Consider the following 27,437-nt stretch of genomic DNA (forward strand, 5'->3'; position numbering starts at 1 on the left):
TTACATCACAACACATTTACCACAAGGCAAAGTGCTCAGCAGCACTGTACAAACTATCCCGCAGAAATGGCTTTAGGCACTGGTACGAGGGCAGGTAAGCACATCCCAGCTCCAGAGCTGCATGCTGGACAAGGCAAATGTGCTGCTGTTTGAGAGAGCAGACTGATCCCATAGAGGACAAATGCCTCTGAGAGGAGAGAACTAACGATGCTGTTACACAAACAATGGCAGAGAAACCCCCAGGGAGCTGCAACCCCCCCAGGACAGCAGGGGTGAGAACTGGGGTCCCTCACACCCTCCCATACAACACAGGACATGCAGGGAGGCTGGGGAGACTTTTCAGAGCAGTCTGAATAGCCAGCTCCACAGACCCCTCTGTGCCATAAAACATGAACCACATCTTTGGTGTCAGCTGAGGGTCTGATCTAGCCCATTCTCCCCACGAGAAGAGAAGACTGACAGTTTAACAACAGAGGCAGTGCTGAGCTACAGCCATGCCTAAGTAACATTAATAGATTAGATTCTCTTTGTATCCCAAATGTCAGTCCTTCAACTAAGCCTCTATTCTGCTGTGCCTTAGGACACAGACAACCTACTAAAGTGACAGTGAAAAGAAAGGAAATTCTCCTTTCTCCTAGCCTGGTTTCTCCCACAAGGCATGACAGTGCTGCTCCTGTCTCAGTGCCAGCTTTTATCCCTGACAGTGCTTTCAGACCATTCTTCTTTTGACAACAAACCTGCAGAGCAATTTGTGTCTCTCTTTGTCCATCTAATGTTACTATTCAAACATGGGGCCAGGACATCTGAGTGAGGGGATTTTTCTTCTGTGAACAACAGACAGTATTCTCATGAGCACTGGCAGCCACAGTTTTTACCTCTGCCTCAGTCTCCTCCAGACCTGCTCCTGCTCTCCTGATGTGACAGACACCATGGGAAAGGCAGCGGGAACACAATACTGGGAACTGTGGGCTCTGGGGGAGCAGTTATGTAGATTTTACAGTTTCATAGGCAAATTGATCTCGAGGTACAGTGAGGCTGATGCTCCAAAGGATGCAGGCCTGTGGCCAAACTGTCTCTGGAGACATGTGAACCATCACAGCCCACTAGAAACCACTGCAGAGATCACTGCTGTGCTAGGAACAAGATCAGCTTAAAACAATGAGAGAAGGCAGGAATGCAATTCAGCTCATCTGTCCAGGTTGAGGCCAGGACAAGCAGACTTTTCCTCAGCCAGCTGAAAAACGAGAGCAAAGCGACATGGCAAAGCTCTGAGCCATGGAAACAGAACCAAAAAGAAGAGGTGAGACTTGACCTGGGATAGGCAAAAAACAAAGAAATAAGAGAAAGCATGCACCAGCAAAGGAGAGAGCAAAGAGATGGCCAGCAGGAGAAGGAAAGAAAGGGTGGGTGAGAACTTGGGGGAGAGGTCCAGGCCCCTTCCTCCTCTGGCCTACTCCCAGCACGCTGCAAAGGCACTCGAGAGGCTGCACTGATCTGGTCCCTCCAGGTCAGCCTGTGGCTGTCAGATACAAGTGCTGTTGGAAGGGAAGGAGTGGAGTTAAACCTCACAGCAGATAGACCAAGATCCAAGACCAAAAGGATGGTACAAATCATGGCTCCATCCAGAGCCTAAACAGACCAGACCTTTGTTGCAGATGGTTAGGGGCTTGCCCTTACTTGGTGTGTTTGCAGCACAGGTAACGGGATTTGACCTGGGTCAAATCTAAAAGAAAAGCAGTCAACACACCTACCAAAAACCCAGCAACACACACTGAGTGCCAAAGCTCTGCTTTAGAGTTGCATCAATCATTAAACACTCTTTAAAACCTCTTCTTATGAAAAATATGCAGCTACAAAATGCCTATGAAAATAAACAATATTCAATCCCTCCAAATAAATTCAGAGAAGAAAGCAGAATGGACAACTTCTGAAACAGAACAGAGGTTTGTAATCAGTTCTCCTTCCTCTTCTTTGTCTTCCTGCATATAACAAGCCATTCACTCCAGCACGTGGCTGCAAGTGTGTAATCTGTTATATCCCTTCAGCAGGAGCTCCAGAATTGCTCAAACTTCTACATATTTTGAAACTAGCACAAAGATCTCTCAAAATCTGTTTAAAAAACCAATCCCATGGCCCTAGGACCTGGATGAGAAAATGTAAAATTCCAGAAATAAATACTGAAACACAAATATTTACTTCAATTATAAAAGAAAGAGAGAACTGGAAAGCCCAGTTTGTGCAATGCAGGAACCGGGAATGGCCTCAGCACAGTCCCTGTGCTGCAGCAGCTCCATCACTGCCAAAGACAGTGGTGGCTTCCTGGATTGTGCTTGTGAGTGGCAATAAGTGTTCCTGGAGGGAGAACTGGAGCACTCGGCACATCTGTGTCAGTGTCTCTGATCCAGGTGCCTTTTAGTGTGCCAGAAGGCTCTGGAGAAGTGCTGCAAACCCCTTGGACTCCACTGCACATGGGAGTGCGGAGGAAGAACTGGAGATCTTGGAGAATCACCCCGGAGAACTCCTGTTGCAGAAGAGAGGCACAGATGTGAGATAAGGGCTTTAGGACCAAGGGATAGGGTCACGCTCAGTCCATGACAACCAAATAAGCATTCTCTTGGCCTTAGCTGACAGGTGTTAGAGGTCACAGGCTGGAATTCAGAACTGCTGGGCTCAGGTAAAAAGCAAAATACTGGAGAAGAGGGAAACCCACTTAAATTGAGAACTTCTCCCTGTGGGCACAGGGCCCCTCTAGGGAGCCAGTGACTCCCAACCTCCTGGCCATTGCTCCACTGCTGAAGAGGAGGAAGGCAATGGGGAGGCTTTTGCACCATGGAGAGCAGTGAAAGCAATAGCGAGGGGGTCATGCTCCAATAGAAATAGCTCCCTCCCATTAAAAGAGAGCCAGATCCTTCTACCTGGGTAGTTTAGGAGACATTGTTTCTTCTAGCAGGGCAGAGGGAAAAGAGGAACAGAACAGAGCAGAAGATTACGAAAATTTTTAGACCTTTTCAGGGTCCCCTCGCAGCCAACTCAGTGAACGTACAAAACAGGACACAGCTTCGTGAGAGAAGCCCTTGTTCCCCTCACTAGCCCAAACCTCTCCACTTTCTGTTTGATGGAGACCACATCAGCACCAAACAGTTTGAGGGAGAGGTGGTGGTGTGGGATCTGTTCAGAAGGGATGACATGTGCCATGGTTGCTGTCTGCTGATCCTTACTGTTCTCACAGTGGGGTCCTTCCGAGCCACGGCACTCGCAGCGGTAGCTCCCAGGCCCCAGGATGCACACGCCCTGGTTCATGCAGGGGTTGGGTTTGCAGAGGTTCACGGGGCTTTTTGCTTCTGCAACAAACACAAGGAGAAGAGCAGGCTCAGGCACACCTAGAGTATTAATAGCTAGGACCCACATCCATCAGGAGTGCTGATAAGCAACTATATATCCCAGGCATCAAAAAATACCATCTAGGGCTAATGGGACTGGAAAAACACATTAACGTGGCAGAGGGTGCAAATTCACAACCCTGTCTTGATACAGAGGACTGTGTGCCAAGTGTCAAACTCCTCTGTGTTTAACCTACAGAACAGAAAAGCTTTCCTAGATATCGTAATCTGGAAGAGAATATTCCTAATAAAGCTTAAAAGAGTGACATCACGTTAGGCTGCATATCCCAGAAAAGCAAAATGGAGCATCTTCAGAGCTATGCACTGAACACATGAGCACTTCTAAGCTCCCCACATCCAGACACTGACAATGCAGAGCAAGACACATGCCCTGCTCCAAGAGGTTTACAATCCCAGATGCCACTGGGGTTCAAACCCCACCTTGCCCCAGAGAGGACATAAATTTCTACCAGAGAAGAACAAGGACAAGAAGTCAGCTGGGAAGCAAGGCTGGCATGAATGGAAAACAACACAGGAAAAATTTCTGGGCTTCTTTTCTAGGAGGTTTGAGAGAAGCCTGCAACCACAGCCCAAGTTATTAGCGCTGTTGTTATGAAGTATGTGACAGCTTTCCCAACCCTCTTAACACAACAGAGCCCAGCTGTCAGCAGGGCTGGCAGTGTTTCATGCTGCCTTGCTGCCAATACATTACATTAAGTAGCAGCATCCCAGAGGGATTTGCTTCCAGTCTGCTGGCAATACCACCGCCGTGTTGGTAGCGGTGTGAAATTCCTCTGCTGAACAACTGTGTGGTGTAGAGTTGCTAGCTTTACCCTTTGCTCCATAGTAGGAAGAGCACAGAGGGAATAGAAAATGGGGAAGAAGGAAAGAACACAACTATTATCCCCCATCTGTCAGGGGACTTTCTACAGCTTAACACACGTGGTGCTTGTTCTCCCTGTACAGACGATGATGATACATGCACATCAAGCCTCAACCCACACCTAACACTGCCAAAATTGTAATTGAAATTAATTTTTTTTTTGACAGTCCTGAGACATCTCAATCTTTAGGTCTGGTTTATTTTATGTGGAGTCAAGCTGGGTTCAGAAACATTTTTGTCACCATGGGACATCTCAGATGGGGTCCTACCCGACAGTGTAGAACACTTCCATCGTGCGGGTAGAACCACTGGCAATGAAAGCTAGGTCTCTTGGACACACTACTTATCTTCCAGGCGCTGCTGTTCCCCAGAGAACTTTTCCATGCTGCTTGCTCTACATGTCATGTGTCCACCACATCCCTCCATGGCTGCTCCACAGCATAACCTCACAGCCCTTATGTGGGGGAATAATGCTATTCCACCAGGACACCTTTTCTCTGAACTCAAGCCTGCCGTTAACATAGTATTTGAGAAAATAAGCTTCTTGCACTTCAAGGATTATACCCTTTGATGATCCCAAGAACTTTTATTTCCATTAATCAGGTATTTAATGCTCGGGATCTTTTCTCTTAGACCCTGGGTCCTTTTTTCTGGACACTTCTCAGCTGAGCCTCAGAATAAATACCATATTCCAGGTATCCAGAGGCAGGGTCTGTTTCTCAAATACTTTTATTATGAGTCATAAATTTTTTTAAGTCCTTTCACAGACCATGGTTCTGTTATTGAGTCTTGGACTTGGGAGTAGAAGAATGAATGAAGGGCTTATCTAGTACAAACAGTGATTACCTGCACATAAAATGAAAGCAGTAATTCAGTCTCAGGAAATGATAAAGTTCTCATCCTGACTCATTGAACCTTGCTGTCTCTTCCCCTTCATCTGCGGTGTTTCAGTTAATTTCATGGTACAGCACATTGTTTTTATAATAACATAGCTGAAAGTACCACTGCAACAGAAACCCTTTGAAAGGCTCCAGGTAGAAACCATCTGCAGAGCCTGCCGGGAGATCGGCTCTTCACCCCAAAGAGAGGGTGCTGTATTTCTTTCTAAGCCTGAAGGAGACACAGGTATTCCCAGAGGTGAAAAGGACCTTTGGTTGTGCTGAACCTCAAAACATGCTTCTTCTTCGTTTTGTCTTATGAATATGTTAAAACATAACAAAAGTAAATAACTAGATGTTAAACTCGGGCTATTTTGAATGAGAAACAAAGCATGGCATTTTAACTAGAAACACTTTCACCACCATTAACATGTGAAAATGAAGGTCGCTATCCTTTCTGAAAAGCTGATTTTCATCAAACACAGGCACTCACACTCAGCATGCAAGTGTTTCAATCTTAGTATTAGAGCCTCTTCTTTTTCCCCAGCTGGGGACTGGCACTCGGGACTCAAAGTTTTGAAGAAAGCACACCTTTTTCTTTTTTCTTTCCCCCACAAACATGAGGTTTTACATGAATATTTGAAAATCCTTCCCTCCCACTTTGAAGATAAGGATTTGGTCCTGCAAACAAAATTAATCACAAGCTGTCTGAAGGCCTAGTTTAGCAGTCCACAGGCTTCAAAATGGGCAGATCCCGATTTTAAGATTAAATCCTGTGCAACACATATAAACTCTTGAAAGCCTACACCATAATTTCAGTAGTGAGACACTAAGGAGTAAAGGAGTAATGAGGTTGCAGATTCACCACTTTGAAAACATCTGGTCACAAACCTGTTGAGCAAGACACTCAGGGACCAGCACAGAAACATGTGCCATTAAGCCCCCCCAGCAACACTGCAGGTAGTACAATAACTCACAGAAAATTCTACAGATTTAAAACAACATCAGAAAAAGAACAAACTTTTTTTTCTTTCAGGGAAAGCAGAACCTAGATCTAGCAGGGCTAGAAAGAGCCAGTCATACTATGCCCAGTCTCACCCACTGGACTGAAGCTTAGCTGCTTACCATTCCTATAGGACTGCTTTGGACAGTCACCAGCTCTCTATGTCATAATTTCCCCATCAACAAAACGCCAAAGACAGTATCGAGCTCACTCGGTAAAGAATCAGAAAACCTACAATAACAGCACCAACATACAGAGTAAGGATTGGATGTCCTCTTACCTTCACAGATTCTTTCAATGATAAAGCCTTGGTAATACTGCAGGTCTTCATAGGAGGAGATGTGGACCAGGTAGCTGGGAGACCCAGCAATTCTCAGTAGCGTGTCCCTCTGTGTGTCCCCAACGACAACCACAAACACCAAGATGCCGCTGTGCCTCAGCTGCTGAGCTGGGGCAGCTGCATCCTCCAGTCCACCCCCGTTTGTGAGCAGCACCACCACCTTGTTGACACCAGGTCTTGCTCCCTTCTGCGCAGTCATCACATCACCATAAATATGCAGCAAGGCATTGCCAGCAGAGGCTGAGTCCCCAAGGAAAGGCACCTGGTCGATGGCTTGCAGGACAGCAGAATTGCTTGTGTGGGTGGCCAAAGCAAACGCAGTGTGAGCTTTGCTGCCATAGATCACAAGGGCAATTTGGGTGAGATCTCGGTTGATGGTGAAGTGGAAACAGCTGCTCCTGACAAAGTGCCTCAGACGCAGAAAGTTCTCCAGGCCAACTCCAGATGAGGCATCCACAGCAAATGTCAAATCAAGAGACTGTGCCTGGCAGCCTGGGTAAAAGAGTGCAAATGTGGTATCTTTCAGAATATACATGTACTCCTTTCTGACCAAAAAAAAGCAGCGGGAGGAAACTGTGGGCAAAATTCAACACTGCACTCTGAAGAATTATCTATGTCTCTCTCACACCAGTAGGTAGAGATCCCTCACAAACAATCACTCATGGAAAAGTTAGTCCCTGGATCTGTGACTGACACAAACCAAACAAGGATAATTATCATCCTGTCCTTCCCTCTTCCCCAGTGGAGTTCAGAACACCTCTTCATGGCTTAGCAAACTCATCCCACAATGCCCATACCACAGCCTTACCTTCAGCATTGTCCACACTGCAAATTCTTCTCTGCAGCTCTGGGATCCTGTTGAATAGGTCCTGGGGGTCAGAGTAGACAACTGTCTGCTGTGGACTGCCAGTCACCTTGGTCAGCTCTGCTCTCATGAAACTGCTGCCTACACCAATCAAGAAGAGATTTTGGTCCTTCATGTACTGAGGGGCTTCTGCCACTGAATCCTGGGACTTCGAGTCAGTGAGCAAGACAATCACACGTGGGAGATCATCCTGCACATCTGCAAAGACCGGGGTGCTCCTAAAACCGTGCTCTGCAATGTACTGCAGGGCTCTGCCTGTAAGGGTTCTTCCTCCACTGAAATCCAAAGCATCAACGCTCTTCATGAGACTGAGTGTATCCTTGTGTTGGCCCAATTCAATGGGTATCCTCACATCATCATCGTACTGGGCCACCCCCACGTTCATTGGAGAGTCCTGGCCCATCGCTGCCTGGAGGAATCTCTTGAGGAAAGCCTTGTAGCGCAGGAACCCTTCCAGTGTGACCCCCACTGAGCTGTCCAGCAGGAAAAGGAGATCCACGCCACACTCCAGGCTCAGCTTTGCTGCTGGAAAGGGAGACAGCAATCAGTCATTTACAGGGCAAGAAGACAAGCATGCCAGGCACCTCAGCTGGGACCTGCTGGGAGCCCTGTGGTGTGGAGAAGGGACATTGTGTCCAGTAACCCAAACCCAGTCATGTCGTGAGCTGCAGGACAAGTGTGCCAAGAGTGAGCTTTATTTTGGTTGGATGCCACATAAGCCTTTAGAGACAGGAAATACCTACAGGGGTCTGGGGGAATTCACAAACTTTTGGATGGCAAACTTCAAATCAGAAAAGACAACTTCACTTTCTTAGTACAGTGGGCAAAACACTCTGAGTGTACACAATCACACACTGAAGAAAGGAGAGAGTCCAAGCACCAAACTCTCACCTATAACACCCTGAGACACTTTGAAGTAGGAGTCTTGGTTCTGGGGAAAGTAAGTACAAGGCATTTTCTAATGAATAGGACCTTCTTGGTTTCCTTATACTGAACTCTCCAAACCAGGACTTCCTCCTGGGCTCGTGTGTGCAGGGAGGGGACCAACAGACACATCCATGTGTCTCTCCCAGTTTCTCTGTTATCCTGATCACATGGCACCTCCATTTACACCCAAAGGCAGCCACACCAGGGTGAGACTGTCAGTATTGATGCTCTCCATATCCTGTGGTTTCTGAACAGCAGGACTCAGTCACTGGGCCTGACACAGTCGTAATCAGTACGGGAATAAACTTAGCCAGTCTTCTGGAGAAAAGTCCAAAGACTGCAGCCCAATCCCAGTCATCCCCATGGCAGTGCAAAGGGCACCACAAAGGCCCACCACAGCTGCGAAGGAAGGAGGCAGAGCACAAGTTCACACCTACCACAGTGGAAATCTCCTCCGTACCCCACCAGGCAGAGGCAGTGGTATCTGTCCAGTCCCTCTGGGACACATGTGCCACCATTCTGGCATGGTTGGGAGTCACAAGGGTCTAAACAGGACCAGGGGAGAGAAAGACAAGGACTCAACAGGGAGCCTGCCCCTTCCCGTCCTCTGCCAGTGTGAGCATCACCATTAATGGAAAAGGGGTCACAGCTCTGCCCTTCTTGCTGTAGAGTTTGAACTAACACAGGGACATGTGTACCCTCACCTCAATGGCAATTTCATTTTGGGATGGCTCTCCAGCAGGCAAGGACAAGAAAGCAAACCAGACTGACCTCACTTTGTTTGCTTTGGAACAACACCACTGAAGCTTCATACATATAAATACAGAATTACTAAAGGTCCTGCTGCTCTGCCAGATTTACAGCAGCAGTGAATGAGTCAGTCTGGTCTGCTGCTTGAACAGTGTTGTACTGACAAAGAAAATAAAGCTGCTGTCACCTGAATTTGCAAATAGAACTGAAGGACCACAGTTATTTCAACAGCCACAACAAAGAAGGCTGGCAATCATCATGGCTCAGGTTCCCCGCTAAACTGATGCTGTTCAGGGTAGCAGGTTGATGGCTGGAGGCATCACTGCATACTCCCTTAGCTGGAGAGCAGTGGCACCCTGCAAGCACAGACCTCTTCCATAGGCACTTGAGTAGATGAGGATTCACAGGCTTCTCAAGTAGAAGAAATGACAAGAAGACATTTTAATCCAGAAGAGCTCTGGTAATAGATATTCATGAGACAAAAAAACTGGATGAACTATGAACTGCTTGCTAAGGATCACAGTCCCTCACTCAGAACAAAATTTTTAGAATTGAAAGCAAAGGTCTGTCTTTTTATTCTTTCCTGCTTTGTAAATAAAAATTTTAGAAAAGCAAAGTCCCACCTGGACATACAGTCCGGAAGCATCTGGATGGGTATTTTACCAAGACTCTCTTCCATCTGAAACAGGAAGAATAAGACCCATCAAGAATTGAAAGATTAACAAGGTGTCTTCAAGGTTGACCTTACTGTGTTTTCAATTGAACAAATTTTCCTTTGAAAACACAATTTTTCAAAACAAGTATTTCAAAAGAAAACATCCATTCTAAGTAGTGTTTTCTGACAGTGACTGGAACTTCCCCATAGGAAAGTCCTTCCTAAGCTCCCCCAGGGCAGTCAAGCAAAGAAAAAGGGTCTTCTCTGATAAGAAGAAAGCCTGAGTGGACAAAAACAGAACCAGCACCAGCACAGGGAACTGGACCCAGAAACCCTCTGTAGTACAGTCTACAGAGATGTAAACAGAAATTTACAGAGATGTAAACTTCAAAAGATCTTGGTTCAACAGGTCAGAAACCAATCCAAACTCCATTTATAATATATATGGTGATCTTGGGCTAATTGTCTTCTGCTTGTCTCTTACTCTTTGCTTCTCAGATCAGCCAGTGGTCAGAGCAGAGCCTATTCCTACGGCTAGAGACCATGTTTGCATCAGTCTTCATCCCAGTATAGAGTTAAGGTCAGACAAAAGCCTCATTACTGTATCTCTCATGTTCTCTCAGCCCCACTCACTTGTAGAGGTGTGAGTGTCCAGCTCACCTGATGAAGGGGCACAGTGAAGCCTGCACTGCATTGGGCTGCTTTGAGCCTTTCCAACACACATAGTTCCCAGCCAGCTCTTTCACAGTCTCCAGGGTCCTGCGTTCACAAGGGTGGGATTCAACTTTACAGCCTGTGGCAAAGAAAAATGCAAATTAGCATCAATTGCCTGAAAAGAGAACCATTTTCAACTACTTGCCAGCAGCAGACCAAGTAGTGCTTCCAAGAGCCTCCATGAGACCCCAGAAGGGAAATTTTCTGTTGACAAGCTCACCAGCCTACTCCACTTTCTGGGGAGCTCACTATTCAGCCTCCTTTGCTTTGCTATAAACCTTGCACTGCTGAGTTCAGGATTCAATTATAGCTTTTCAGCCCCCTTTCTGCCTTTATCATTCATATATTTGATTTTCTTCTACCTCTGGACCACTCTAGTTTTATCTTTTTACTGTCTCCAGCAAGCCCCTGGTGCTTCCCCTCAACACACAGCCAAGTCCATTAGAAAATGTCACACAATTGTATTTATCCCTCTATCCCCCATGACATACACAAGGACTGATATACTCATTTTCAAAGGTGAGCTGAGAAACAGAAAGATTTAAGATCCTGCAAGAAGTATCTGAAGAAGTAGCTGGCAAGCACACCATCCAGTCTGGGCACCAGAAGCAGGTTACCTTGAAGTGCAACACCTGCTAATTCCCCTGTATGCTTCCTGATCCCGTCTCATCTTCCTCACTCAGTGACATGGTCCAAGCTCAAAGCATGGGCACGAAGGTAGAGCCAGGAGAGGGGTTACCTGGAGCAGTGGTACTGCAGACAGAGCCAGTCAGGGCACTGTACAGGCCGTTGGCAGCATCATCAGCATCTCCAGCAAAGAGTAGGTGCTGCTCGGGAGGCTCGCTGGCCAGTATGTGCAGCTCCTCCCACCTGCCAGGCAAGGGAGGGTTCAACTGCTTCGTCTCCCCCCAAAGAATTGCGTATCAAAGGCCAACCCTTGTGCAACAGAGAGCTGACACAAAACCATGACACTCATCAAATAGTTTTCCAGGTCCTCCTCTGTTTAGTCTCAGACAGTAGCACAGCTCTCCTGAGTGGAAAACCTTCCCTCACTAACTCTGGTCCTCCTTTTACATCAGCCACTAAAGCAGTGTTTCCTCCACACCTGTGTTAATCTGCAAATTCCCCTTTTCCCAAAACTCATATCTAGCCCAAGACCACCCCTCACTCACTAGGACCTGCCATTTGCCTAGCTGGGACTCCTGTTTCCCACTCTGGAAAGTTCCCTACCTTGGAAACTTGATTCCCACTGCAAAAACTGTGATGTGTCTCTCCTTCACCTGCATTGCAGGCATCACAGTGCTGCCCTGGGACTTCCCATCGGAAATGATGATCAGGACTTCAGGGACACTTGAGTTTCTGCCACCAGGGAATCCCTTGCGGAGAATGTACTTCAGAGCTCGACCTGTCTCTGTGCTCCCACCTCTAGAAAGCAAGGAGATAAAAATTAGAAAAGCAGAAATCAAAGCCCTTCTGCTATGAAATTTGATTTTCAAATTTCCCCCCTCTGGTAATGGCAAATGTAGCATATTTCTGCTTGTTGCCACACAAAACATCCACAGAGATAGAGGGGCGTTCAAGCTGACCTCTGAAGGGATGAAAACTAAGTGTCATCTTGGACCCAAGACAACAGAGGTAGATTTGAGCACTGATCCCAAGTTCTTCTCCACAAAACCATCTAATCCCTCTTGCCTGGCCCCACAAAAGCTGTTTCTGGTGGTGCAAGGAACCATGTACCTTCATATTTTGGCATATTTTAGCAATTTCCATATTCCCTGGAGAAGGGAATGTTCCTGAGGTATAAGCTGATTAGTTCAATACTCAGCAATCCTCTCAGTAGCAAAGTACTAAATCCACAGCAGGACTCTGGTGCCAAAGGGGGCACATTCCAGCAGTGACATAAATCAGCAGGTAAAATGGGCTGCTGCTAAGCACTAGGAAAGGGCAGACATCAAGCCTTGCAGCTGTGCAATAACTCCCAAGGAAAAGTAATCTTGAATGCAGTATAAGTAGAAAATAAGGTACAGTTTGCCAGAGGACAGCTTCAGTCAAAGATGCTTTAGAAATCCTGAGACTCATTTCTTTTGATATTCTTAAAAAATAAGATTTGCTGACTCCTGGATGCCTCCTTAACCTGAGAGTCTGATTGCCCTGCTGAGCGTGTAGATACTGCACATCAGCACAAGGCCTGGGGAGGGACAAGAGAGGTCCCTCTGGCAGCAGAGTGCACCCGAGAGAAGGGATGCTGACTGCAGGCAGGCAGGGCTATGGCCAGTGTCCGCACAGCAAGGTGCATGGTGATGGCATACTAGATGTGAACTGGCAAGGAGCTCCTCATTGCAGAGGGTGCTAAAAATAAAGGAGAAGGGAATAAAAAAGGGGAGTGCTATACATGCACAGAGATGTAGGAGGGGAAGGACAGGGTATGGTTATTTTCATGGGCTGCACATTTACTCTAGTTGTTAATTCTTATGAGTGAGCTCCATGGACAGGGACTGTCCTCCTCTGCTTTTAGGATTTAACATTAAATGACTGTTAGAGATGCCTAGTCAAGACTGGACTCCATGTTCTATGTCATCAGAATTATATATAAAACTATGATCTCTGTCAGGTTGAGGCAGGAATGATTACATTTTGAGCCAAACACTGAAGTTTTATTTAAGTAAATGCCATGAGTAACATGATAGAGACCTTGGATAGGAGGTAGGAGGTGGTCTCGCCTCTGTCTTGCAGGGTGAGGTTTGGTGGGCCATGCAGGTGGATCCCAAGATGACTGGGTGAAATCATTCCCAGATGCCCCAACTCCCTCCCTACCTCCCACAATAAGAGCCTCAGACTGCCCAGGCACCTCAGGCCCTGCTATGGCCACCTGACACAACCAACTCAAGCCTCACATCAACCACCTTTGTTCCCCACCCAGCCAACACCAAAGGCCTTGCTACAACACAACACGCTGGGTAAAGGCTTTTCGTCCCCTGGAAAAACTGAGGGCAACTTCCACTGCAAGTTCTTCAGCCAGCTTCAATCCCTGCCTACAAGGCATCATCTTTTTGTTGTTGGAGGGCTAAATTTCTGCTTATCTCAAAGGGGTAAAGTCCTGCACGGACATGAGTCTCCCTCTTCCTTTTTTGCTAGTTCTCCATCTGTATAACGCAAGCAGTCTGTAACGTGCAGTCCTCAACTGGATATTTGATTCCAGTTCACTGGGAATATTGCACAGATCTGGTGATAATACAGCCACTAGACCAAAAAAGAGACATTTCCAGCTGCCCTCTAATTCTGTCCAAGGAACTGTGCTATAAATCACTTTCTGTGATTGCCCTTTAGGGCTGCTTTTACTGCCATCCAGAGAGAGCCAGGGAAACCAAACCAGAAGTGTCACTCCTTCCTTGGAGGATTCATGTTCTCCTACATCGGCGTTGACACAAACACACCTCATTTGCTTTCTGAACATCCATCCTTTGCTTCAGCATCTGATTCCTGATTTGCTTGTTCTACAAAAGCATTTCATCATGCCCAAATTCATTATTTTTCCAACTATCCTCTGATTTTCATAGAAACCTTTTTCATTCAGTATCTGCCAGGCCTTTTTGCTTTGAGCTTCTTCCTTGAGGTACTTCTTCCTTTGTACTCCATCATGTCAAAGCATACTCGGTGACCATGTATTCACAGCATGTTCAAATCTGCCTTTTTCTGACCAGATATCTGTATCTATCAGACATTTCAGTGAGAAGTGATATGCATGAGGGAAGACACATTGTGTGTAGTCAGTGTGATGACTAAATCTTGACGAACTCAGTACACTGTGCCCATATGAGCCCTGAGGATTAGAAAAAGTCAATAAAGAGTCTCTCCACCAAAACACATTAAATTCAATTTCTTATCAATTTGCATTTGGAGGTATGCTGGGTTTTTTGACACAGTGGAAGCGTGCTTGAAGCTTTAGTCCAATAAGGATTTTCTGAATCCAAAAGAGGTCCGGACTTTTCCTGCTGCTTTTCTTTAGGAACAGCACTAAGAAGGTTTCTCTCCTGTTGATTTATATGAAAGAAATTCATATAAAATTTAGCTTCTGAGATTACCACTGAATATGGCTGAAACTGGCCAATGAATTCCAAAGCTCTTTGGACAGCATTCACAGAGAGAGACCAACAGTCTCTGAATAAATCACAAAAGCTTCACTTCAGTCCAGCGCTGTCTCCTTCCAAGTGCTGTCAGCGTTGTGCCTGGAGCACAGGGCTGAAGTCAGGAAATGCCTCACTGGCCAAAAGGCTCATCAGAAGCACATCAAGGAGCCTCTCAACCAAGATGACAAACACTCTTTTTTTTTTTTTTTTCAGAAGCCAACTGGAATCCATCCATAACTATTTTATCTACTTCAAAATGTCAGCTTTTCATTTAAACTGGATGAAACAGCCAAGCACAAGGTCATTATTTCTGTTTGATCTGTCAGCATCCATCTGTTGTCATGAAGGAATTTCAGTGCCTGACACAAAACAGTGCTTCACTTTCTCTGCTCTCACAGACTTTCGAGCAACAGCCAGAGAGGAGGATGTATCTTGTTTTCTGGAAAGTTTTTCCTGTAACAGTACACGAGAGGTTTTCTTGATTGGCTAAACTTATCAAAAGAAATACAGCAAAACCAGCCAATTGATCTTGCTTGAAAAATGCAAAAGTGATCACATTCACTTGCAATATGTACATCATTCTGAAAGCAGAAGACATCCATGAGGATTGCTGATATAATCTTTAATCCTAAAGCAGATCAGCTAAAAGAATAGACACTCACAGGCCATAACCAGTACCTTGTCTATCACCAAAACAAGTTTTATTTTGGGGTGATTGTCAGGTCCTTTGTAGATCCAAATGTATTTCTCTGAGATTAAAACTTTGGATTTTAAGAGGCTCTAAGGACAGTGCTTCCATGAACTTCTGGCTCCATTTCCTGAGGTCATGGGAAGACATCCAAGTCTTAACATTCAGAAAGAAAAAAGGTTTCCATCTGAAAACCTGATCCTCTTGAATTCAGCAAGCACTCATGCACAGATATCTACAGACCAGCAATTTATCACTACTTCTCAGGACACAGGAAATTGTAACCACCAAAAAATGAAGCAGCACATTGTCCTGCCTTTGCTTGGCCATGAGGGAACATCATGCCTCCTTTTCCATGGAGGGTGTAACCCACTGCCTGGCACAAATGGCCAGAAAAATCTGGAATTTACCATGTTATAGTAGGACTCTGAAAACTTTCTCCCCTATCGACTTTCCCTGCCAAAGACAGACCAGGTTGCATGTTTTTAGCAGGTTGTGGATTATGGACCACAGTGTTTATTCATCTCCCTCCCAGGGGGCACCACATTGTGTTTGGACAGCAAAACAGATGTCTGAATCTCACAAAACTCTCAATCCAGAAATTATTCATAGCCCAGAAAAAGAGAAGAGCTGTAAAATAAGCTGACCTGAACAGAGTCCTCTTGATTCTCTCTTTCACTTCTTGTTTGGTTAGGTAAGAATCCAGTGGGAATTCAAGGTGGGGAGTTGAGCTAAACTGTATCATTCCCACACGGACCTAAAAGAAAAGGTTAAAGATTATGAAAGGTGTCTGTGCAAGCTTACTCTTTTGATCAATTTACAAATTTGGGAAGACTAAATTGTATAGAGGCAAACTGCTTTCCCTGTTGAACCACTGGCACTCTAAATGAACTCAAAACAGAGCAGAAACCCCAGTATTATCTATACAGACTATAAACAAGGCAAGAAAGTTCATCTACAGGCAACAGGAGCCTTTGCTGCAGTTACAGGCAGCTTAGGATTTATATTTAGATCCTAGTAGCCTCAGGGACAGTAAGTTTATAAATAACACCTTCTATACCAACCCATTTAGACACTGTGCAGGAAATCTTTCCATTACTAGGAGTAGCTCCCTCTGGCACTGAGCACAGTAGGCAACACAAACCAATAACTTTTCTACTACTTCCTCTAAAACCATTTTCTATAGTTGAAAATGCAAATGGACTAAATTGTCTGTATTGGGCAGTAGATCCAGAATATTTCACTGAAGTCTGACAAGAAGTTTTATGGAATGTGACAACTTTGAAATCAAAAAGGCTACTGATTTTCAGTCCAGTCTATGTGAGGATTAAGTGAAAGACTAGGGGAAGGATGGTATTTAAAAACCAAGACAAAACACAACACTAAATCTTCAAACAGTAAATGTTTACATTCTTTTGCCTAAGCCTACATCGCAATTGGTCCCTAGATGCAAGTCTTTTAGTCAATTAAGTGTGCGCCACAAGAAGTAAATGTCCCTTTCAACCTGAGCCCCCCCAGCATCTCTCAAAGCCTCACACATGCATTGTGGTTCCTTTCCATCACTGTTCAGGCTGCAGAAAGCTTCCTATGCTGTGTGGCTATTAGCTGAGACGTGAAGGGTGAAAGATTTTTTAGGTGAAAAAATGATGGAAGGGAATGGTGACTTCAGCTTCCAAAGCTGAAAGCCCCTCTGCAACAGGGGCAGAGCAGCAGCTTTCGATCTTAGGACCTGGAACAGCAGTGGTATCTGATTTGGAGGAGGCTTTTGGGTACAAGTCTAAGCATCCCAGCTGTGGGAAACAGGAGCAAACACAAGACCTGCCTCTGTTGCCTTGCTCCCAGATCTCTCTGGAGAATTAGACAATCAGACATGGATCAGGAGTCCTCAAAGCCACAGGCTGTCCAGCATCAGGTTCCTCTTCCTGCTACACAGAGACCTCATGCCTCTGACACAACCTTCCCAAAGACCTGACATTTATTTGGAAAGGTACTGGCAGGGAATCAAGTACAACCACCATACCAGCCCACCCCAAGGCCCTCAACCAGGGAAGTGTTGTGGGACTGATGCACACTAGGAACCGCAGCCTGTCTGGCTTTTGGATAAATACTCTGACCTCATGGCAGCTGGTAGGTTGGATTTTGCAATTTCACTCAGCACGTTACCACTGGCCTTTCCACACATTGCCAACCTGCTTGAAACTTAGATGAGACATTCCTGACACTCACTTTGTCTGGATGGATGTCCAAGGCATCACAGAGCTTGCCCGCAAAGTGTTTGGACCTTTCAAAGCTTCCTTTGCCAATGCTGTAGGAGCCATCCAAGAGGAAAAGGACATCTAATGAAGCAGAGCACTGCATCACTGGGAATAAAAAATATATACACTGTGAAACTGCACTTTGTTAGTCCCACTCTTTGAAAGTAGACAACCAAGAGGTGAAAATCCAGACAGACAAATGGACTTGCAGACAGGGGGGCAGCCCAATGCTGATATCCCATCGCCCACAGGCACTCATGCTCTGGCCTGCAGCAGCTCCAGCTCAGCTCTCACAGTCTGCCAGGCTTTCACCTAAGAGTCCAGGTCCCCAGCCTGGTTTCCCAGCTCAGTGAAAGCACGGGAGCAGCATCACCAACCGCAGGGAGAGCTGCTCTTGCTGTGAGGACTTGCAGGGGTGAGTAGCAGGGAAAGGTGGCCGTGCCGGTGGGACCTGCAGGCTCTGCCAGCCCAGGGCACAGATGGGAACACAGGAGGCATTTGCAAAGTGCACAGAGTCCCTTGGAGACCAAAGTGTTTCATCTGCAGCACATCTTTCAAAACACGCTCTTATTTTTCTAAACATGAACTCTCTGAACAGCTCCCAGACACTGACAGAAACACTTCTCACAAAAATCTGCCTTTTATCTCGTCTTCAGAGATGTGTCCTTGTATCACCCCTGCCTGCATGAACACAACTGCTCCCAAGTACAAGTTTCTGAGGTGCTTATGCTTTTGATAATTTCACTGACATAAATAAATAAATGGCAGTTTGCAGACACTGAAGAGTCATTTTCAAAGCATTTAAATGGAAATTTTAAAGTCTCCTCTGCAGCATTTACCAGAACCAACTTCAAGGGAAACTAAATCCAGAAGCTCAATACAGAGAGCAAGCACACCAAACCTTTGAACCATTTTGGCCAGTGACATTACTCTATCCCCATTATTATAATCTCTTTATTATCACCACTTTTCCCAAATCATTTCTGCTAGCCAAAGCCTGAATTTATAATTATGGTTTTCTCATACCAGATTATAGGGATTGAAAGTTGTAAAGCATTCCCTTCTGGGTCACTGGTTCTTCTAAGAGGGCACCCAGCCTTGCCCTGGAGCACTGTGTTGAGGACAAGCTGGAGCGCAGCCCCCCTTCCAGCGCCTTCCCGGCCTGTCAGCCTTGTCCTCTGAGCCGGGCTGAACGTGGAGATGCAAGAACCCAGCTGCCTGCCTAAGCATGCACAGAGAAAGCTGCTGTGCCCCCAGCCCGGACTGGACTCAGCATGGAGAAATGCTCCTCAGGTTGCTCTGGAGTTGAGCAGTACGAGGAGGGGGCTCCAGCTGCAACCATGCAGTTTTCTTCCTGGGACTTGTAAGTAGGATGTCTACAGCCCACCCAAGGACTTGTGGTGATGTGCAGCAGTGAGGAACACCCAAACACAGCACCTCAAGATGGGATATCTGAACTGAACACATGGTGCTGTAGGATGGGGCTGGAGGGCATTCCCAGCATAGGAAAAAATGTAATTTATCACTTGACAGCCAACAGAAAATAATGGTTAGCAGAACACACAATACAGTTTATCAGTGATTGCAAGTACATCCAGGGAGCTGCAGGTGAACATGGTTTGCCAGCCAGCCAGAGCTCTGTCACCCCTCCTCACAGCATCGTGACTGCTGCTGTCTTTACAGCCTGAAAAAACTACCCACGTGGGATGTCTGATCAAGTCTGTAATTAAACACAGCTCTCTAAATCAGGATTGCTTGAAGTCAGCTCTGAAGGAACTGATAGAAACACCAGCCAGCTGGCAAATAGCCAATTTGGGAAAAACAGAGTAAGTTGCATCCCAGAAGAGCCAACACCAATGAGGAAGAAAGCCATGTTAGGGCAGAAGCAGCCACTGTGCTGTGCTTGCCAGATCATTGCTGGGGACTTTATGGACTGAATGGGTGCAACAAATGAAAAAAAAGCAAAGGAAGGAAAAAAACAGAAATAGAAAGGACTTGCTTTATAAAGCAAACTTACACTTGACAGCAGCTGAGATCTTGCCGACCATCTCCTGGTCAACATGGATTTCTAGTACACCCAACACCAGCAAAACTGTGGGATTAAACAAATAATCACCCATGAATGCTACAAACTGCCTTACAAATAAAAAAAACAAACCCAAAAAACCCCACACCTGCTTTAATCTATAATAGCAAAAATTCTGGTTTGCTGTATACTTTTCATATTTGCAAAAAAATAATTTGGTGACACAGCAGTTTACCTATGACAGGAAATTCCTTCTAGCAGGGACAGAGAAAGGATGAAAAATGCCAAGGACATGACTCCAGCACACAGGACAGACCCTATGTTCACTGTGTGTGGGGACAGTGCAAAAATGAGAGCTAGACCAAGCTTAGGCTTCTGAGATTTCAGTCATAAGGACTGGAGAAATTTATGCACTTTTACTATGATAACAACTTCAGCTTTTCCCATATCAATTAGACACTTCACCTACAGATCAGTCACATATGTTCAAATTCTCAGAAAAGCTGTTTCTCCAGGTATATTATTTTCTCTGCTTCCTGTGTGAAACTATGTTTCAGAAGTTTATTCCTAAACCTCCGGGAGAGGCACTGACTTGGTTCTCATTCCTCAGAATGAAGAACTCCAGCCAGAGGTGGGGAAGCACCTGAGACAAAAACCACTAATGTAAAATGATGAATTTAAATGTACCTTGGGAAAGCAGGAAAATGCAGATGGATGGAAGTGACAAGAGGCTCATGGTGACAAATCTGGGAAGGGAAAAAAAAAAAGAGCAATAAGAATCCAGTTCCTAAAGCCAGTTTCTTTACCTGCAGCTGATCATCTCCTTGCTGGGCATCTCAGGTGATGGGCTCAGAAACATTTTGTCTGAGGGGCAAAAGTAACTCCTGCCCTGGGGAGAAGGGTGGGAAACAAAAGGACAAAACATGAAGATGAGGGAAAGATAGAAAAGAAAATCTCCCTGCTCATCTCCTTTCCTATCACAAGCAGGGAGAGCAGGCTTTGCAGGGGAGGGAGGGAGGGAGGGACTGCCTAGCCTAGCCTGCCCTTCTCTCCTCCCCTCCACGCCCACCCAGACCTCTTCTCTCCTTACTCCATGTCCCTCCTCTTCATTGCACCTTCCTCTCAAAGTTGAATCCCACCAGGGCCTTTGTGTCCCTCAGGAAGCCGGTGGAGAGCTGAACACATCCACTCTGGGGGTTTACTGAGCACAGGGCAGAGCCGTGTCCCCCGCCACAGCGGGGACCCATCCCGTGGATTCTGCCTCAGCCAGCACTGCTGCATGTCCTCATCATAGCTCTTCAACAACATTCAACCACAGGCTCTTTTATGCCTTACATTTTTCAAAGGCCGGCTTTCTGGGGAGATGCTTTTATGTATAACTGTCCAGGCAAGTAAATTTTCTGCTCATTTTTCCTTTGAAATCAGCAAGGCTGCCATCACATCATTGGAGGACTTGAGTGACACTTTCAAGCGTGCTCAGATTTAGACCAAGTGTGTCTGGCAGAGCCCTTGGCTTTCTGTTTCAAACACATTTTTTTTTTTTTCTCCAGACTAAAAGCACTCACTAGAACACCCTTGACCAGATTCCCAATGAGTTTCTGCCTCTGTCATTGCAAAAGCAGATTTTCTTCGTGTAGTTAAAGACAAATAAGAGCATATTTTATTACCAGCTCTATTAACCAATTGTTTCTCCAAGAAAACAGAGGGGGGTTTTTCTCAGGAAAGACTTGTCTGCAGCAAATTATATATTTAATTAGTAGATGGGAAAAACTGAGGCATGTTGGGGAAATCACCGAAATAGGCCCATTCCCATCACTCCAGGTGCCAATTCTTTGGAAGTGTAATCCGGTAAACCTTACGAGTCAGGGCAGTGGGGGTCAACAAATAGTCTCCTGGGTGTCCCATGGGGTCTCCACACTGCCTGTCCTGGTCCAACCTTCCACCACCGCCCTTGAACACATCTGTCTATATTAGCTTGCACAGAAAGGAACGTATTCAGTCAGAGGAAGGAGCTGAGTGATGGATCCTTTTTCTGTCTTGCTGTTTTACCTTGGATTTAATGTTCCTCAGTTTCCCCAATTTTTCAGATTGGGTGCCAGCACCCCTTGTGTTTCTACAGATGGGAAGACTTTATCAAGAGACAGGCGTACTCCCAGGGATATGTAAAACTTTAAACCCCAGGACACAAGCTGAGCTTTAAGCATCAGAAACTTCTCTTCTGGGCCAGCTCCTCAGGAGAGTGGGAGAGATACTTGAAGTGATGGGCTTGTCTTACAGTAGAGCATCAGTCTCTGATCCTTCCCTCTGCCGGGGGAATCTGTAGCACCCATCCCAGACACACCGCTCAGAGCAAGGGCTCATTAAGCCTATGCAGCTGCTTGCACCTCACACCCCTCTCATCAGACAAGGTAAGATCTGCAGCAGGCCATGATCAGTTACCTGCCCAGGTCCACAATGAAGAGGGGATTGAGTGTCACCAAGGATTATTAACACAGTAACACTGTGTCTTGCAGTACCAGGTGCTTTACAAGCATCACCCTTCATCACATCCTCTCACACCCCCACCAGACTTCATCAAACTAACCCAAGCTTGGTTAAGTAAAGGGAGGTCAACACAAAACATGAGTTCACCAAGGGAGCCCTTATGTCCCTCAGAAGCTCCAAGCCCTGGCACATGCCACAGAGGGAAGGTCATTCTTTTGCCATGCCCCAAGGACATTCTTTCTAGGAGCTATTTCCAGAGCTCACATCACCCAATGGAGGACAAGCCTCTGCTTGCAACCAGATGTGACAGGTGTGTGTGAGGGGGGGATTTCAGGTTCTTTTCATACAAAACAATGACAGGTCAAGATGTTTCTACAACTCGGTCTTATCTTGGATTTAAATCAACTAATCTGCACAATGAATTCTTTGCTTTCAGTCCAGGTAGACTCTCAGCAGCAGGAATTGAAAGAAAGCTTCATCATCACCTGCTGCACATCAGCATTAGCCCAGGATTAGCAGCAGCAACTTTAGACAGCAGCTCTGCTGGGGGATGGGGTGGTGAGTGAAGGTCCTTTTCAGTTTATCTTAGTGGCCATTAAGGAAGGGAATCTCAAAAATGTTTACCTCAGCACAGAGTCAAAAGTAATTTATTTTTCTTTTCCAAACCACAGCCAGTCAGTCAAAACTCCTACTTTTGTACCCAGATTCATACTCAGGCCATTTAAATATGATGACAACTTACACAAAGCCAAGTAAGAGTATAACCACACGTACCTTATTTGGAGGAGTGAAAGAAACGAGAGGGGAGAAAGAGGTAGAGGGGAGAAGAGATCTTCTTGACAAGTACCTTCCCAACATGTCTTTCAGCATCTGCCAAATATCCAGGTTTGCTTATTCTTACTGATGAGACAAAATCAAACTGTGGTCTGAAGACACAGTGAACCCAGCACCATGGGCTACTATGGTCACCTGTGCTACCTGCAGGTGCACAACTGCACCTACAATGAGCCAAGCACCTGCCTGAGAAGGGACTGGAGTCTCTGTAAGAAAGGGGGAAAAAAAGGGTTGCAACTGGTCTCATGTACTTTGCTAAACTTGCCAGACATGAAACACCACTACGAGCAGCTATCCTGTGTGTATCCATATGAAAGTACCCCATTTCTACAGGCCCTTACCAGAACATTAATGTCACAAACACCACTTTGGGGCAAATGTTACTCTTTTACCGGGACAAGCAGGAGACACTTAAAGCTACCAGTCAGATGCTTTAATTAATTACCACCTCATCTCAGAGACCCGGCTTGCAACGAAAGGTATCTCCAGCTCATTTTTCAAACTGTCCTCCTTCAATAGCAGAGGAAGCAGGAAAGATTACACTGCATATTCATTAGGACATGTTCTTAACAAGCCAAGCGACCTCCTGTCACTGCCATTACAACCCTGTGGTGTTACACCTTTCAGCATTCCACTGGGGAGGACCAGCCTGGCTCGCAGAGGGCAACCTCCTGCTGTGGGCTCATCTGATGTTCAGGCCAATCTCTGTTTTAGTCTCTTTCAGCTTGTTTTCCATATGTAAATTGTACTTTATTCTTTTGGCTGAGGTTTGGAGGCAGGGGGCCATGTCTCTTAGAGCTCCAGGCGCCCCCTCTGCCCAGCCACCGGCATAGCCTGAGGACTGGGGGCAGCTAACAGTGGGAGCTGAAACCGAAGGGGGGGAAGACAACAGGGAAATGTTTAACTTCTCCTTAAAACAACATCACAAATTTCAGTCTAAAAGTTTTGACAATGTTTTTCTCCAAGCTATAAACATGATTAAATTTCCATAAGATGCTCTGCAAAACCAGCTTATTTATTCTTCTCCCCCTGTTCTACAACAAGTGAGATTTGACAGGCTGTTTTTGTCTGTGCAATAAGGGCTCCTGTACATAAAAAGACTTGCAGCACTGCTCACAGGGGCTACTGTCAAAATCAACATACTGCAGATCAGGTCCTGTGTGACCCACAAGTTACAGAATAAAAGACACTTTTCTGACCCAAGAGCTTGAGCCAAACTTACTGTGTAGTTTATTCTGACAGAAAAACTCATGCTACTGACTTTGCCTGTGGCTAGAGCAGCAGGAGTGTCTCCATGAATGCCTCACCTTTTTTATCTTTTGCTGGATGCCACATGCAAGACCACCCAAAGGAGGCAGAGCTGCCTCAGCACTGCAAGCACTCTGCACTTGCTTGCAGCAGCAGGCATCCAATGTCGGTGCTGGGAAGAAATGTTTTATGGAGTGGCTGAGAAAAGTGGAATGGGGATCTGGGGAAATTTATATCTTAGGACAAACCAAAGGCAGCATAAGAAAACAAACAACCAAACAATTTAATTTATAGTGAGGTTATAAGAGCATACAGACAACTTAACCTACTGAGAACTAATTCAAGGCTATGGGTTCCAGTGCAATTACTGTAATTATTTTTGTCACCCCCTGCCCGGAGTTGTGCAAATCTGGAAAGGGAATCTGCAGCTGGGTGTCTGGCCTGACCTGCACTGCCTTACATCAGCCAAAAACTTTCACACCTGAGGTGGATCAACTACTGATCTACCTATGCCACAAGCAGGTGTGAATGGTTCCCAAAGAACGAAGAGGATCACACTCCGTGCTCTTGCAGCAGGCAGCTGTCTTGTGCATATCAACAAAACAACATATCTCTGCTTTATTCCTTAAATGTACCATCACACCACACAGATGCCTTTGTCCAAGAGCTTCCCAGAGGGACAAGAAGACCTTAGGTTTGTCACCTCATCTTACAAGACATAAGACCTCTATTATTATTTCACTTATCAGTATTGCTGTCCCAAGAGTCTCCCCTGCCTGTGTTCCCAGCAGTGCTGAAGGGGTTTGCTGTCTGCAGCAGAATCAAACTACTGGCTAAAGAGCATCAAGCTGGTAGATGAAGAAGTCAAACCTTGAACCACAGGCACCAGCTTGGAAGGACAAACCTCGTAATAACCCCAAGCAGGAGTAAGGACTTGGAGGTTGCTGTGATGAATCTCTCTCGAGGAAACAGAATTCTGGTCTGCCCTTCCCAAGGCACTTGATAGTGCCAAAAATGAGGAACTGTACTTTTTCCAAGCCTGTTAGCTGCAGTGATTACCTAAAGCAGAGGCTGAAGGGAGAGATCCTTTTTGAACATCTCTGGTATTCAATTCAACTCTCAGAATATGAGACATGCTGAGATTATCTCACCTGGTCCCTTTTACAAAACTAACCCTGCTGCACACCTTATCTTCCTGCTGCATCTCTGTGAGCCCCAAAGACAAACCACAAACCTGGGAATTATCTCCATGGTGTCACTCCCACAAACATGTACAAGCTGATACCTGCATGCATTTTCAGAACAGCGGCCTGTGGGCTCTTCCTAAAGGCCCTACTCTAGAAAACAGGAATCTTCCACATGGTTTTTTGTTTGTTTCCGAAACTGCAGTAGGGTCAAAAGAGACCTAACTTTTAAGTCATTCCATCTAGTTATTCCTTTCAGAGTCTTCCTGGAAGACCCAGATACCTTTAGGAACACACACAGGAGAAGATGTGGTCAATAGCTCAGCACAGAGAAGATGAAGAATGGCTCAGCACACACACTGCCTGTACAGCACAGCCCTCTCTGAATGAAGTGGGAAAATGTGGTTATATGAGGGACTTGTCTCACGGTAATGCCTCATCTTTACTATGCAAAATAAACAAACAAAGTGGAAGTCAACTTAGCACAAGTCCCCATGAAGTAATTTTCACAATTACTAGGTCACATTTTAATGTCTGTTCACATTTTCCCAGATAACTCGGAAGCAGGGTCCAGCCATCTCCATTTTCTTTCCAGTCCAGGCCACTGGGGAAGGCATCTTCATCCCTCTTTAACATACACAGAAACCAAGGTAAGAAGAGACAAAGTGACTTGCTCACAGGTGCATGAATTTGTATCACAACTAGGAACCAGCCTGAGTCCTCCTCTACCCATTGCACCATAGCAGGAAAAGCTGCTGTTGTATTCAAAGACAACAGCCGTTCTCGTTTCTTTATGAAGTACAAACGTCCAAACATATTACCTGTATCATTCCAGGTCCTTTAGTCCTTCCTTGATCATCAAGATTTAATCAAGTTGGTTTTGCATCTTCTGCAGAAAGATTTTTATTAAGGACATGGGACACAACCTGTTGGAAAGCCTGCCCTGGCAGGTTCAGCACTTTCCCCTGGCCGCACCCTAGAAGAGCTAGAAACAAATCCATTCGAGCACTAGAGCGTGCGCTGGGTCTGGTTTTCTGGGCGATGGGGGGGTTTGTTATTTTAATAAGGTAGCGCGGCACTATTCATTCGTTACAGAGAACAGATTCACCACGTGTCGCAGCGGAGCCTGCCCAAATCCCCGCGACTGAGCGCAGGGGCAGAGCTGTGCCCTGGGCGGGACCACAGGCACACACCCGCCGGGGCTCACCGGTAGCCAGGCTCCTTCCGACCCGGAGCAGGACCTCAGCTGTGCAACCGGCTCCTTTGGGTGCTCCTGCCACCACCACCTCCCTGACCCCGGCTGGCCCAGGGGCTCCGGCCCGCCGGCCGCATCCCGCTGCCCGCGCACCCCTCCGAGGGGCCGGAGAGGTTTCGTTGTTGGGACCGGCCCGCCCCGCTGGGGACCAGCCCAAGCCCTCCTCGGGAAGGCTCACCCTGGCTCCATCACCTCCTGATCCAGCCTGGCTCCGCTCCCCACCAGGGCTGCCCTCGCCCCCCGCCCCGGGGCCGGCGCAGACTGCAGCCCACCCGGCCCCGCTGGGCGAGCGAACCCCCAGCACCTCTGCCTCCCCACGCGGGCTCTACCCTCCAAGGTAAGGTTTAAGATATTATCAAATAAAAAAAGAAAATAATAATGTATATATGCATATAAGGAAAAAAAAGCCTGTCCGAGGTGCACTTTACCTTTTTTCTGCAGACTCTGCGCAGCTCTCGTGCACCTACGGAATTCACGAACAGCCTCCTCCCTTCTTGAATTTATACCATGCTCAGCTGTGACAGCCTCTCCTCCCCATCCATCACATCCTGCCACCTGCAACCTCGAATTGGGGCGGGGGAAGCAGCACCAGGAACACCCACATTGCCGTAGGTTAGATTTAAGAGCAACACTGTTGTATGCGCTCATTTGCACGGACTTCGCACAGCTGAAAATGTCTGCGCTCCTGGAGCGCAGCCAGAAGGCCTGGCAGCAGCACAGAGCACAAGTACAGCCACAGGCTCCGGGTTACTCTGCCTCCTAACAGCTCTAAAGTAGCTTCACCTAGGATTCAACTTTTTTTTTTTTTTTTGAGACTGTTTTCCTAAGGCTTGTTTGTCCACAGAAAACACTCTACTGGTGAGTAAAAGTGCCATGTTCACACATACTACACTTAGAGGAATGATGTAGGGGGTCTGTTTCAAAAATGTTTTGTTGCTTGG

At 46.3% G+C, this 27,437-nt stretch overlaps 2 protein-coding genes across 2 annotated transcripts in view; one reads left to right on the forward strand and one right to left on the reverse strand.

Annotated features, from left to right (window-relative positions):
- Positions 1-27,136, reverse strand: VWA2 (von Willebrand factor A domain containing 2). The gene is made up of 14 exons (XM_027740028.2): positions 26,925-27,136; positions 20,179-20,237; positions 19,483-19,557; positions 17,437-17,570; positions 15,858-15,967; positions 11,626-11,820; positions 11,135-11,265; positions 10,342-10,474; positions 9,650-9,705; positions 8,714-8,821; positions 7,293-7,874; positions 6,425-6,976; positions 3,219-3,341; positions 1-2,521 (listed from the first exon to the last, which is right to left on the reverse strand). The coding sequence occupies exons 2-14, from the start codon at positions 20,225-20,227 to the stop codon at positions 2,388-2,390; spliced, it is 2,382 nt and encodes a 793-aa protein (XP_027595829.1). The 5' UTR covers positions 20,228-20,237; positions 26,925-27,136; the 3' UTR covers positions 1-2,387.
- LOC120323985 (nascent polypeptide-associated complex subunit alpha, muscle-specific form-like) overlaps positions 22,927-27,437 on the forward strand; it is a 5,330-nt gene continuing 819 nt past the window's right edge. Inside the window, exons 1-4 of the mRNA XM_039385135.1 lie at positions 22,927-23,017; positions 26,362-26,833; positions 26,938-27,108; positions 27,341-27,354. Coding sequence (XP_039241069.1) covers positions 22,927-23,017; positions 26,362-26,833; positions 26,938-27,108; positions 27,341-27,354 — 748 coding nt within the window. The remainder of the gene's footprint in view (positions 23,018-26,361; positions 26,834-26,937; positions 27,109-27,340; positions 27,355-27,437) is intronic.

The sequence above is a fragment of the Pipra filicauda genome, unplaced genomic scaffold (assembly GCF_003945595.2).
Source record: "Pipra filicauda isolate LSUMZ 115617 unplaced genomic scaffold, ASM394559v2 scaffold397_size650280_pilon, whole genome shotgun sequence".
Lineage (NCBI taxonomy): Eukaryota > Metazoa > Chordata > Aves > Passeriformes > Pipridae > Pipra > Pipra filicauda.

What these genes read in the sequence shown, in the direction of transcription:
- VWA2 (XM_027740028.2), bottom strand. Translation starts at nt 20,227, where the DNA reads ATGAGCCTCTTGTCACTTCCATCCATCTGCATTTTCCTGCTTTCCCAA. An exon ending in CTTCCGGACTGTATGTCCAG is followed by an intron (nt 8,822 to 9,649) that starts GTGGGACTTTGC and finishes GGTCCTGTTTAG; the next exon opens with ACCCTTGTGACTCCCAACCA. An exon ending in AGGACCCCACTGTGAGAACA is followed by an intron (nt 2,522 to 3,218) that starts GTAAGGATCAGC and finishes CTTCTGCAACAG; the next exon opens with GAGTTCTCCGGGGTGATTCT.